Below are 13,039 nucleotides of genomic sequence, written 5' to 3'. Positions count from 1 at the left end.
AAATTGACATATATGTACATAAAATTCTACTTCTATTTTGTTATATCTTTTTAAAGAAAATATCTCAAATTTCTAGATGGGTTTTGATATTTCATTTCATGTTATAATTAGTAATAAATTATTAAAATATTATCCTTGCAATCAAAGAATTCACAAAAATTAATTCAATTCATTTTTTATTTAAAATAGAAGATTTTATTTATTTTTAATTTTAAAAATATAATTTATGTCTTTACAGGAAAAAAAAAAACAAAGCACATAGAACAAAATAAACAGAAATGTTATTAATGCTTACATATACAATTATACAAAGCCAGCAAAGCAAAATTTACTCAATCTGCTGCAAAATTCTTCTTGCAATTCCATCGCCAATACCCACATGAAAAACTCAATTGGCAGGTTGATGATTTACGTGTAGAACTATTTACATAGTCGAGAGATTTGGTCCCAAAATGCATCACATCCACAGGAATATAAATATATATTCCATGTGTGGAAGCAGCTTTTACCCATTGAAATTGAATTGCTCTTACCCCTCAATTTGCTTAAACACTTGTTCTTCTATCAAATGAAAACTCCTTTGGCACTACACTAATTTCATGTTCTGAGATCGATGCCACTTGACTCGAACTTGGTTCATTTACATTTCTATCGGATTCTATATTATTTAACTCTATTTGTTGTTGCTGAAAGGAATAGTGATGGGATATTGAATCGTCACCGCGATTCAGATAATGTGAGGACGATGAACCTTCACCATAATTAGGATGAGAAGGAGATGGAGAGTCTGTTTCCCAACCGAAATTTGATCTTCTAGGAGAATCTTGAAGATTGTGAATGTCGTTTTGGTAATATCGGAGAAGGTGCACTGGCGATATATGGTGGGATGGTGTGGTTGGTTTACTAGACATAGGGGTGATGGACCCCTTATTTCTTTTGATTTGTTTTTTAGCCGTTTGATGCCAGTTTCTTAGCGCTGCAGCTACTCTTTCGTTGAAAATTGTTGGCTTCATTGATGAACCCATCTGTTAATTAAGATAAATTAAAAGTATGGAATTGGAATTTATTTAGAATTATAGAAGTAGTTATAAAAATGGAAATTTTAATTTCTTGTTTGTTAATTTACCTGTGTGACAAGGGCATAGAGAGGGAGAGTGACATAGCTGCAAAGTATTTGTATAAGTACCCTGAGAAATGATGACACACCAAGTTATGAAGCCTATAACAAAGAAAATTATTATAATTGATTAATTATTTAAAAAAAGAAAATAACCAATCTTACCCCATTGAAATTCTGATGATTATATCCTCCAAATGTTCATGGAAACAAGATTTTATGCCAAATTCTTTCTGGAAAGAAGAGAAAAATTATTAACAATGCTTCAAAAAAAATCCCTCAAATTAAATGGCTTAGAGTTTTACCCAACTCCATGCAAAAAAAGCAAGCTGGAAGGCATTCTGCAATTAAAAAAAGAAAAAATAAATAAAAGGATCAAAATTTGATCTGATTTAATAATAATGATAAGTATTTTTCAAGTAAAAGAATAAAGTACCTGAAAGAGAACAAAATTGATAAGATAAAGAAGAAGGCTTGGACGGTTGAACCAGAAGAGGTGATCTCCAGGCTGAACCACAGGCACACCCTTCACTACCTCACCTCTCTCTTGAATTCTGATCGCCATTTTGGTTATTATCACCTGTAGCTTTGTCCCCACCAACAGGATGATCTGAGTGCATCATCCACCGTTAGATAACCCCATCATGTAATAATTAAGTCAAAACATGCATGATGATTTAATAAAATTATACTTACTATAAGTGGAATAAATGGAAGCCATAGATAAGAATACCACCCTGTTCGCATAAATGTCAATAAAATTAATTAATTTAATAATAAATACATTTTTTCTGGGATTGAATTTATATAATATAAACTTACCATGAGTGTTAAAGAGTAAGAATAGAACTGCGAAGAACCAAATTGGTGGGCTGTAAATTATAAAAAAAAAAAAAAAATTATTAAAATATAAATAAAAGAAAATATAGTAATTAAATTATAAGGTTAAAAAAGAGAGATGTATTTTGAAACGGAAGACTAACCTTATTCCAACAACAACCTTGAAATCCTCTTCTAATGACCTATTAATATATTTTTGGAAATTAAATTTCATGTGGCTTTGAGGTGCCAAATGTGCCTAAACACAAAAATTTGAATTCATGGTCAGTAATTCAAAAAATTTTATAATATGATATAGAATTCAATGTATTTTTTCATGTTTAAAATTGTGCGTGATATATTTATAAAATATTTCGATACTAAATTAAATTTAAATTAGAACTCATTCTAAAAAGTTAATTCAAGGGAAAAAATTTTTATAAGTCGTATACTCGTTTTTACTGTAGAGGTCAATACAAAGATTAATTTATATATATATAAATTTAATATTTAATTGAGATATTAAAAGGAAAAGAAAAATTACCATGATAAAACCATGTCTCAATGTTAAATAGTCAACTTTAGGAACCGACCTCACAAATTGCCTAAAGAAGCAAACCTGCAATCAATTTAACAAATGTAAAAAATTAAACTGAAAATAATCGGAGACCGCCGCATGAAATAGGGAGCAAATATGAAATTAGTTAATCGGAGCTTACTTAGAAGGGCAAAGAGGTAATTGTAAAATGAAAAAGTCAAACCAGCGGAACTTAAAAAGTCAAAACAAAGATAGCAGACCGCCGCAGGAAGCTCGAAACGTAAAGGTAGAAGCAAAAGTTTAATTCTACGACGGCAAACGTTGGACGGCGACGGTCGTTATCTTCGTTAACTTTTTAAGACCGTTATTTAATATTTAAATTACCGTTTACAAGTAAAAAAGAAACGTTAAAAATATTATTGACATATTTGTCCATGCTTACATAAAAAATGTACGAAAAGTGATCTGCAGTTTGACTGCAGTATTAAAAAAAATTATTATTAAAATTTTAAATTTTAAAAAAATTTATTAAATCATCCATATTTTAAAATTATTTAATTATCTTGTTTAAAATAAATTTTAACTTAAAATATTTTGATTTTAAAATAAATTGAATTTGTATATAATTTTATAAAAAATTATTTATTTTATTACAAAATAAATCATACTAATTTGATATGTGTTCCAAATTTTAATTGTACCAATCCATCTAGCTTATATGTAAAAGTATAAATATGATATAATTAGGTATGTCATCAAATTAATATAATAATTTATATCTGAATTCATTTCTCCTAGAAAATTCAAAGAAGTTCAACTAAAACAGATTTTATTCTGTGTTAGGTAAAAGTACAATTACCAATCAAATCAACACACGTATACAAAAAATAAAACCATTTTTTTTAAAGGCACATCATTTATTCAATTACTGAAATTGAGGACGTAGGAATAATCCTCCACGAAGAGGACTAAAGTTACAAAGATGGGGTATTTTTAATTTTATGTTTTCTATTTTAAAATTTTAAAAAAATAAATTTACAAAGTATATAAAAAATTTATTACTGTTTAATTTAATTTAATTCAATATGTTAAAGGTATATAATTCACCTCGTAAATAAGTTTTATATTTTAAAATATATTAAATTTTATTTTTTCACCGTTTTTTCTCTTTTTTTGGAGTTTCATTTTCTTTTATTATTTATCGGCTTTTTTGCCTCATGGGGTAAAAAAAAAGGCTTTTTAGCCTTGTTTAATTATCTCTCATTCTTGTTTAATTATATCACATTGTATAATAGATATAAATAAAATAAAGAGGAAAATGAGAACTTACAACCCAAATAAGGACAGGTGTCTTTGTCCAAAAGCTCAAGTGTCTCCTTCCAAATGATGTTTCTCTTGCAAACCTGAACCTTTCCGGATCTGTCATGCAATAACCGTCACCTTTATGTCATTATCATATCTTAATTTCTACACTTATTATTTTAATTAAATTAAATTAATTTTAATATAGAATATTAAGCAAAAGCAAAAGCTTATAGCCCTTGAAAATAATTATTATAGATTTAGTGTGATGACGTACCGTGTGAAAACTGGTATTCAATAGTTCTTGTTTCCTTCTCCCAAGATTTCCAACGCCTCATCTACAACTCAACACAAAATTGTCAATACAAATCAAAATTTTCTTATATGTGAGCAAAATAGTAAAAATAATTACTAATTATCATCAGTCAGCAAAATATAGAGTTGGATGGAAAGAAATAAATAATACCTTGGCTCTGCCCAAAGCCATTGTGAGGAAACTGTAAAGCACATGAAAAACTGCGAGCACGAATATGAAAATATGGAGTTGATGAATCCCATCTGACGACACAAATGGAACTTTACCCTGCACAGATTTAATCATCACCATTCACATTATTAATTATATTTCCTCAAATTTCTAGTTACGTTCCATGATGTTCTTGGTCCATATTTCAATAAATTTTCTCGCCTTTTCCCCCAAGAAAATTCCCATTTCTAGCTCCTTCCCCTACGTATGCAAATGCATTTTCCTAGAAAACTCCCACGCAATGTTCTCTTAATTTCTCTCACTACTGTTCAAAAAATCTTGTTGACAATTCATTGCTTGAAGCTGTATGAAATGAAAGCAATAGGAAAAATAATACGTATACTTACCTCACCACATTTGTCTGTTGTTGCCGAGCCAGCCAAGACACGCCGGAAACTTCCACCGGAGTCCGATATGCTGAGAAGTTTTCTTCTGGTTTCATCATCATCATCTGTTGATGGGGAGTTGTTTAGTTTCTCTTCTTCCTTCTTGCTGCATGGATGCCAGGTTGATCCAACTTTTTCTGGTATGCATATATTTGAAATCAGACCTTGTCCTACTGTTAGAAGCAAGGAAATAAAACCTAACAACATAAGCTCTGCACAAGAAGAAGAAGAAGAAGAAAACGTTAACCAGCTAAAGATCATGAGATGGGTTTTAATTTAAGATAATAATTACCTGATTTGATCTTTTCAAGTGCTTCATAAAGAGCTCTCTTGTGTTTCTTCTTTAACCACTGTAAAAATATGCAAAAAATCTCAATACCCAGATGATATCATGCATATATTAAGAGTTTTTCTATGATGATTAATCATAGATTAATTAAGAAATTAGTAATTAAAGAGGTAATTAGTAGATCATGGTAGTCACCTTTCCTATAAGATGGATGATGTATTCGATGATTATTGAAATCAAAACTAAAACAAAACAAACTATGGCGACTGCCCAGGTTGGCGTCTCCTCCAGAGATCTTCCTCCGCCACCGCCAGCCATGGTTGCAACCTCCCCTGTAAGTATACGTTCTTGGAAAAAAGAAATGTTTATTTTCAAAGTTCACTCGCAGACCAAGAAATGGAGAAGTTACGTAAATGAAAGAGAGATGAAATATTATAGATGATGCAAAATCTTGTTATTTTGGAGAGATATATAGAGGAGGAAAGTGTTTGAACCTGCAGAAGTATGATTTGGAACTTAAATTTTTTTTAAAAAAAATTATTATTTTGGGTGAAATTAATTTATTAGTTAATTTTTTAATTTAAAAACATATTTAAATTTTTTTAAAAATTAACTAATGATTTTTATCAGAACATAAAAATTAAACAGTAAATTAAAAAAAAGGAAAGGTAAAAAATAGAATAATTTAGTAAAATGATAACAGAAGTGGATGACTTTGATTTTATTAAATAATAATAATAACAGATGAGTGGATGACTTTGATTTTGTTAACTTATGGTATAAGAGAGACAGCAAAGGAGCTCACTTGACTTGATCAAATATTCAAAATCAACCCATTTATTTGACCCATAAAGCTGTGACTTCATATGATTGCTTTATTTTCCTTTTTATTTTATTTTTATTATTATTTTATATTTTCTTAAAATTTAATATTTTTAAAATAAATATAATAAAAAATTATTTTTTAATAAAAAAATAAAATAAAATAAGATGGTGGAACCTTATTCATTCATTTAATGCGTGTCTATTGTACGTCATGATATTTTATTAGGGTTTGAAAATCCAAATTAAATTAATTCCACTTCTGCCCTTCCACAGTTGACCTTTATTCCAACAAGACCCTTGAAATCCTCTTCTAATGACCTATTAATATACTTTTGGAAATTGAATTTCACGTGGCTTTGAGGTGTCAATTGTGCCTGAAAAAATTGTGAATTCATTCTAATCCAAAATTTTAATTATTATTTTTTTTCTTTGAAGTTGTTTGAGTTTTAATTACGCTTTTAAAAAAATGGTTGAACTTTTTCATTAATTTAATGCATGTTCATTGTATGTCATGATTTTTTTTTTTTTAATTTGGGTTTGAAAATCCAAGTTAAAATTCCACTTTTACCCTGCCAAAGTTGAGTTGACAATAGAAGCAGCCGAGGAGCAGGGTGTGGTTTATGACATGGAGATGGATTTTCTGAATCTGATTCAATGAAGAAGAAAAGAAACAGAGTCAGGGAGACAATAGATTAATATCCCACTGTTTCAAGAAACATGAATATCTATGTTGCCACCTTAAATATATTCGATTCTCCTTGGTTTTAAAAATGGTATGGAATTAGGTCAAGCCGTTGTTCGAGTTTCGATTGGGATTAGCATTTGGTCGGTCCGGTTTAAAATTATACCGAATTAAATAAATCAAAAATTAAAATTTTAGTATTTATAAAAACTGAATCAATTTTGATCAGAAATCAAATCAAATTGAATTAGTTTAATTCAATTCAATTCGATTTGATTTAATCGGTTTAAATTTTTAATAAATGTTTTATTTTTCACACTTTATTTTTAATATTTTAAAATTTAATTAAAATATTTTAATTTTAATATGATCTAATCTCTATATTATTGAAAATAATATACTATTATCATTAATTTATTCGATTCGATTTTTTTATTTTTTTTTCTATTAAAACTGAATCGAACTGAAATTTTTAAAATTAAAAATTAAATCAAATCAAAATAAATAAAAAATCGAATCAAAATTTTAAATTAATTTGATTCGGTCAATTTTTTTCGATTTGAACTGAATACTGCTCATCTCCATTTTAATAGAATCATCAATTCACCGTTGAACCGATTTCAATTTAAAATGATGTTAATTTAAAAAGTTATATTTATAATTTTAGTTTATTTTAATTCAAATAATGTTAATATTTAATTTATTTAAAATATAAAAAATAACTTGAATTTAGCTTGTTTTAATTTCTATTTATAATATATACAAAAACAATTCGAATTTGGTTTTCTATAATATAAATAAGCTAAAAATAAAGTCAGACTTGTTGTTTCGTTAGCTAAAAGTTTTCAGAAAAGGAAATGAATTAGGGAAAAGAAAGAAAGAGAGTTCGTTTAATTGTACGTTTTGAAATTATCATTATATATTTCCTTATCAATGTATAGATATATATATTAGTTAACTAAAATGAACTTTTTATTTTTTTTTCGTTTCTTATGAAATGGAAGAAAATGTATTGATAAAAGATTAATTATATTTCATCTAAAATTTTAATTAATATCGTTTGATTAAAACAAAACGATATAAAGAAACATCAGATTAAAAGTCAAAAATTTTTCAAAAATTAATAAGTGAGTTTCAAATAGCAAGATAAAAGTTACTTATAATAGAAAAAAAAAATCCTAACATGTAAAATTATAAAAATATCTAAAAAAATAATTAAAATGTAAAATTGATCCTAAACGGTATAATTTTCGCCTCAAATTTTATGATAAATTTGCAACTCTAGTCACACTTTTAAAAGTCGCATTTTGAAATTTTTTTTTTAAAGAGTTATCGTGAGTTCCTATTGGATGTTAATAGTAAAAATTAAATCAGATCCAAATCTATCCTAAAATTCAAAGTTAATGGCTCCATATTATGTATTTAATTACTCTACTGACTTTGAAAAAAATGGAATAACATTTCTCCATGAATGGTTTTCGATCTCGCATCCCTACCTTTTAAGGACTACAAATGTTAAAAGCATGGCAAAAAATTAAAACTCATTCATTAATTTTTATTTTTTTATTTCTTTGCCATAAAAAAGTATTACAAAGCTGTAAAAGCAAATAAAATTTATAAAAATTTATACAACTCTGAAAATTTATAAAGAAATAGACTAAAAAAAAAAAAATAGCAGTTAAATAGATAAAACAATTAATCACACGAAAAATGTGACTAGGTTGAAATTGAGAACGAAAATGGAAAATAATCGATTGAAGGAAAAATGGGCCACAAATACATTTTTTTCTTAAACGGTGAAATGTAATAAATATTCACCTAATAGATACTGTTAATCTTAATATTAAAGATTTTGTCATGTTGTTGAAGATATGATTATGGTGTTACTTTTCAAGCACACCGTTGAGAACTAACCATCTTCTAAGGTTTGGTTCACACGAGGGGATGGCTTAGAGTCGTACCGTACATTGATTAGGACCTAATTTGGAAAATTCTCCATTGAAACTTACAAATTAATTAACTAAGATAAATACAAACAAACAAAGAAGAGATTAATTGTATGTTTTATTTTTGACCATTTTGTGTCTATTTTGCAATTAATTTACTTGTATAATATAATTATTTAATTTCTAAATTTTATAAACTGTAATTATTTTACTTTGAAATTTCATAAAAGTTTAAAGAGAAATTAAAACGTTTAGGCTGCACGTGGAAAATGAAATAATTCAATTTGTATAAAATTAGGTATTTTAAATTGGCTCTCTCGTTATTCAAAGTTAAACATGTTCCAACTAATATATATTATTATTAAAAGTTGCTAACCCTTTTCCCCCTTTTTTCTTAATGCCATGTCATGTCATTATTAATACCAGATTTAGATATGTTACTACAAATCTCGTTATTAATTTTATAATAAATTATAAAATTTATTATCAATTTGATAAAAATTAAAATAATAATAATTAATTTTATTATTTAGTATTTATTAATATTATTTTAATAATAAAAATAATTAAACTAATGATTTAGATATGCTGCCTCATGATTTTTTAATGAAAAATAATATCTTGTATTATATATTAACACTTTCCAAATATTCATTATTAATAAATATAAGTTGAGGAATATAAAGAATATTTTTTCCTTATTATTTTTTCTACTTTTGTTTAGATTAAAAAAAAAATATAATATAAAATTATTTTTCTTATAAAAATTGAAAATAAAGTAGAGATAAAAAATACTATGATGAATTAATACTTTATGGGCCTTACCGCCCTTTTCCTAATGGACTCTCCCTTCTCTGTTTCCAGAGTAGCGTCCTTCTTGACAAAGTTCTTTAAATGTCCCCCTTCTAATCAACTTATCTATTTCATTTCACAGCTGATAGTAGTTGTTTGTATCATGACCATTAGTTTTGTAGAATTAACCGTACTGATTTGGGTTTCTGGTCTTAGGATCAAACTATAGAGGTTATAACCATGTTATCAGATTTTTATCTTGTACTGCCATCAGGACTTCTGCTATGGAGACATTCAAAGGGGTAATGTCCCAGTGTGGAGGGGACCTAGGTCAACAGTCAACTTCTCTATTGTCCTAGTATCTGCCCAAGGCTCTCAAACTTCAATCGGGTCTCCGATCTACGTGTTCCTTCATTCGATCCTCTGGACATCCCCTTATTTGATCCTTTTCTCGAGATTCCTTAGCAAATCTGCTGGTCATTAGGGCGTCATCCTACCTAATATATTTCTCCACTCGTTACATCAAATCTGCCAACGTAGTCGGTGGCTTCCTGCTTAAAGATCCAAAGAATTCTACAGAGGTGGTCCCTTTCTGTGTTACTTCTACTGCTATGGACTCATCCAGGTTTAGAATTTGGAGAGCTTCCACATTAAAGCAGGCCATACTATCGCAAAGTTTCATCTTTCTTCTGTCTGATTATCTCTAGGTAACTAGTTTTTCTTTGGGCTGGGACATTGGCTATGAATCTTCCTATGAATGAGCTGGCCAAGTCATAGAAAGTCTTGAAGCTTTTCGCTTCCAGATTGTTAATCCAGGTCAGGGCTGTCCCAGTCGGAGTAGTTGGGAATATCTTGCAGAGTAAGGCATCAGAGTGAGTTTGTAACTCCATGAAAGTTTTATAGTTGCTCACGTGATTCCTAGGGTTTCCAGTGCCATTGTACACCCCTATAGTTGGCATCAGAAATTTTTTAGGATGGTTTCCTCTCAGATGCGAGCTACGAATGGGGAGGTAGTGCTCAAACTTTGTGAGCTCCATTTTGATTTTTTATTTCAGCTAGCAACTCTTCCTTTAGCCTTTCCAGCTTTTGGGCACTCCTTCATCTTTCATGTCAGTTTTTTCGCCATTCATTAGGGTTTTTGAACTAGTATGTTCCTCTTCACTTTTCACCTCGTATCTCTCTAGTATGTGAGCATCCTTTTCTATTAGGCTCCTTACTGCATGACTCTTGGATTTAGCCGGGGGCTCTCTAATGGGTTCGTCTTCCCTTTTATTTTATTTAAATGGACTGTGGTTGCTTGGTCATGGTTTTCTATTTCTGGGATGAAAGTCGGTGTGGATATTTGGCTGGGGTTGTAGTGGTAGGCATTGGGTTTATAACCATCGGTGGGGCAGTCTTTATTGCATGATTTGATTCATCCATATCATAGTTTGTTGTAGTTGTAATGACATGGCTTGTAGGTCTTGGTTCGATATGTGAGTTTTGGGATAGTGTTTATTGGAATGGGGTTACTGGTAGAGGAAATATTAGGTATTATTAGAGTAGAGGGGAGTAGGAATAATGTCATAGGAAATTCCTGAGAATTAGAAATTTCTGGGGTTGAGTTTTCATCTCTGGCAGGTGTCAATGAGTTTTATTTAAAAAACTTCAGTGATTGGATAATCGTCATTCGTTTTTCACAGATGGTGCCAATTAATGAACCAAGTTCTGATGGGTACACTAAGATGAGTACGCGTGGACCAATGGTTTGATTCACGGGGAAGTTAATAGATCTAGTTGGGTAGTTGAGAGTTAATAAGGTTAAATCTTGGTTCGTGGATGTTGAGGTTTGGAGAAAGATCAATATATTTGGTGTATTGGTGAGGCTAGAAATTCTATCCTAATTATGGTTGGTCCAGGGGTATTTATACTCTGATCACAATGGCATATTTCTAGCTAACATCTTATTAGATTGGACAGTAGCGTGTCATGGCAGATATGTTAGGCGGCTCATTAATGTTAAGAAATCGACTAATAAATGCAGAGCCGCTTGACTCATACTCTGTCCATCACATGTATCAGGTCTGTCAGTCCTACTGCACGTGCAATCATAATCCTAGTAAAATCCCGCATGCTTCGAAGAGGTCGATATGTTGACTCCGGACTTTGAAAAGATCAGCCTGCTCATTTTCGAACATCGGTGAAGTCAATGGAGTTGGAGTATGATCTTCGCATCCTATAAATTGGACCTTCCACCCAGTTAGACCGAATGGAATGGTTCATTGATCCCTTTAATATCTTGAACAGACGTGTCATAGTATGAATGGATCCTATTATTTTTATGTTATCAAACATTAATGATATATGCTTGATAATAAATGAAAATGAAATGTTAGCTTAGAAAATGGAAGCACAAATATCATTTTTCCCTCCCATAAAAATGTCTTTTTATAAATTTCAAACTATATTTTTTTTAAAGAGTATTTTATTAATACATATTGAAATAAATTATAGGAGTTGATGCTATATTAAAAAGGACAATACAATTTTAGATGAGTCTAATATGAACTCAATCTTATATGAAAATAACTATAGTCTTATTTTATGGTAGCAATGCAAACAAATCAAGCTTCTTGGAATGAGAAGAAAACATTTTCCAATCTGATTGATGAAATTTGCAGGTTGACACATGACTCTAATTTCAACTTTATGTGAAAACTTTTGAGAGCATAGAGGATTGTCTTTGACTATGGAGACATTAGAATGAGATGGGCCCTTCCAGAGTTAGAAAGAAATGGCAATAGACCTAATCCCTGATTGTGATATTTTGCTTCTCATTCTCTAGTAAAAGAGCAATCCTGTTCATGTCCATGTTCTTGAGTTGAGCTAAATCATAATTGTGAAGTTTCTTATATACTTCAAAGTTTTTTTCTATAAATACTTCTTTTTTATATTATTTTTTTGCACTCACAGACTTAATCCGGTGATAAGTGCATCTGAATAAATCTGAAAAATTTCATATTCTATTCTCCTGAATCCCATTTAAAAAAAAAAAAAAGCTTACTTTTAATATTAATGATGTTTTGAAAACCAAGGAATCTGATTATACAATATGACCATTGGCGGATCCATCCATATAAACAAATAGAAACCTCAAGCTTTTATGAGTGAAATCTTCCATAGACGAAAGAAAGGACTAAAACGGGCCACAGATCTGACTGGTTTTTTTGATAAATGGGTTTAGAATCCATTTACCCTTCTAAAATCAGCTTCGCAGGCCCACAGACAACGAATCATCCAGAAGGATGTGGTCTGGTCTTGACGAGCCAGGCAGATGAAATTGAAACTCTGCACACAATCTCTTACTAACCTCAGAATTCAATCCAATTCTATTAAGATGGATTCATAATTGATTTTTGCATGAATTCAAATTTAATAATAATATTTGTATTGAGTTTGAAAAATATTGAGAATTTTAATTAAATAAATATAAAATATATTTTGAATGTTATATTTTAAATTCAATTTTTTATACTTAAGTTTATATTATTTGAATATTTCTATTCAAATAATTTTTAATTATTATTCAAACATATTTATTTAGTCTTAATTTAGCATAAAAATTAAAATTTTTTTGCTAAATTTCTTAATTTGGATAAAAAAATTAAGAAATTATGTATTTTTAAATTTTTAGACTAATTTTCTTTTATGCAGCTCAAAATCAAAAGGTTTAATTTCTTTATTCGCAGATTAAAATTAAAGTTAATTGAAGTTTTTGAGCATGACAATGACAAGTTATGCAATATCTGTATGGAATCATCTTAAATAATAAAAAGAA

General features: G+C 29.2%; 1 protein-coding gene across 1 annotated transcript; it reads right to left on the bottom strand.

Annotated features, from left to right (window-relative positions):
• Positions 1 to 261: 261 nt before the first annotated feature.
• Positions 262 to 5,399, bottom strand: LOC110626247 (MLO-like protein 6). Its single transcript, XM_021772043.2, has 15 exons — positions 5,173 to 5,399; positions 4,981 to 5,038; positions 4,650 to 4,900; positions 4,243 to 4,359; positions 4,054 to 4,114; positions 3,805 to 3,893; positions 2,481 to 2,555; positions 2,101 to 2,195; positions 1,940 to 1,989; positions 1,814 to 1,854; positions 1,554 to 1,727; positions 1,423 to 1,458; positions 1,283 to 1,350; positions 1,127 to 1,187; positions 262 to 1,025 (listed from the first exon to the last, which is right to left on the bottom strand). Exons 1-15 carry the CDS (start codon positions 5,293 to 5,295, stop codon positions 546 to 548), a joined length of 1,779 nt encoding a protein of 592 aa, XP_021627735.1. The 5' UTR covers positions 5,296 to 5,399; the 3' UTR covers positions 262 to 545.
• Between the last annotated feature and the right edge of the window lie 7,640 nt (positions 5,400 to 13,039).

This window comes from Manihot esculenta, chromosome 11 (assembly GCF_001659605.2).
Source record: "Manihot esculenta cultivar AM560-2 chromosome 11, M.esculenta_v8, whole genome shotgun sequence".
Classification (NCBI taxonomy): Eukaryota; Viridiplantae; Streptophyta; class Magnoliopsida; order Malpighiales; family Euphorbiaceae; genus Manihot; species Manihot esculenta.
The sequence above is the reverse complement of the archived record's forward strand: the minus strand, read 5'-3'. Positions and strand labels throughout refer to the sequence as shown.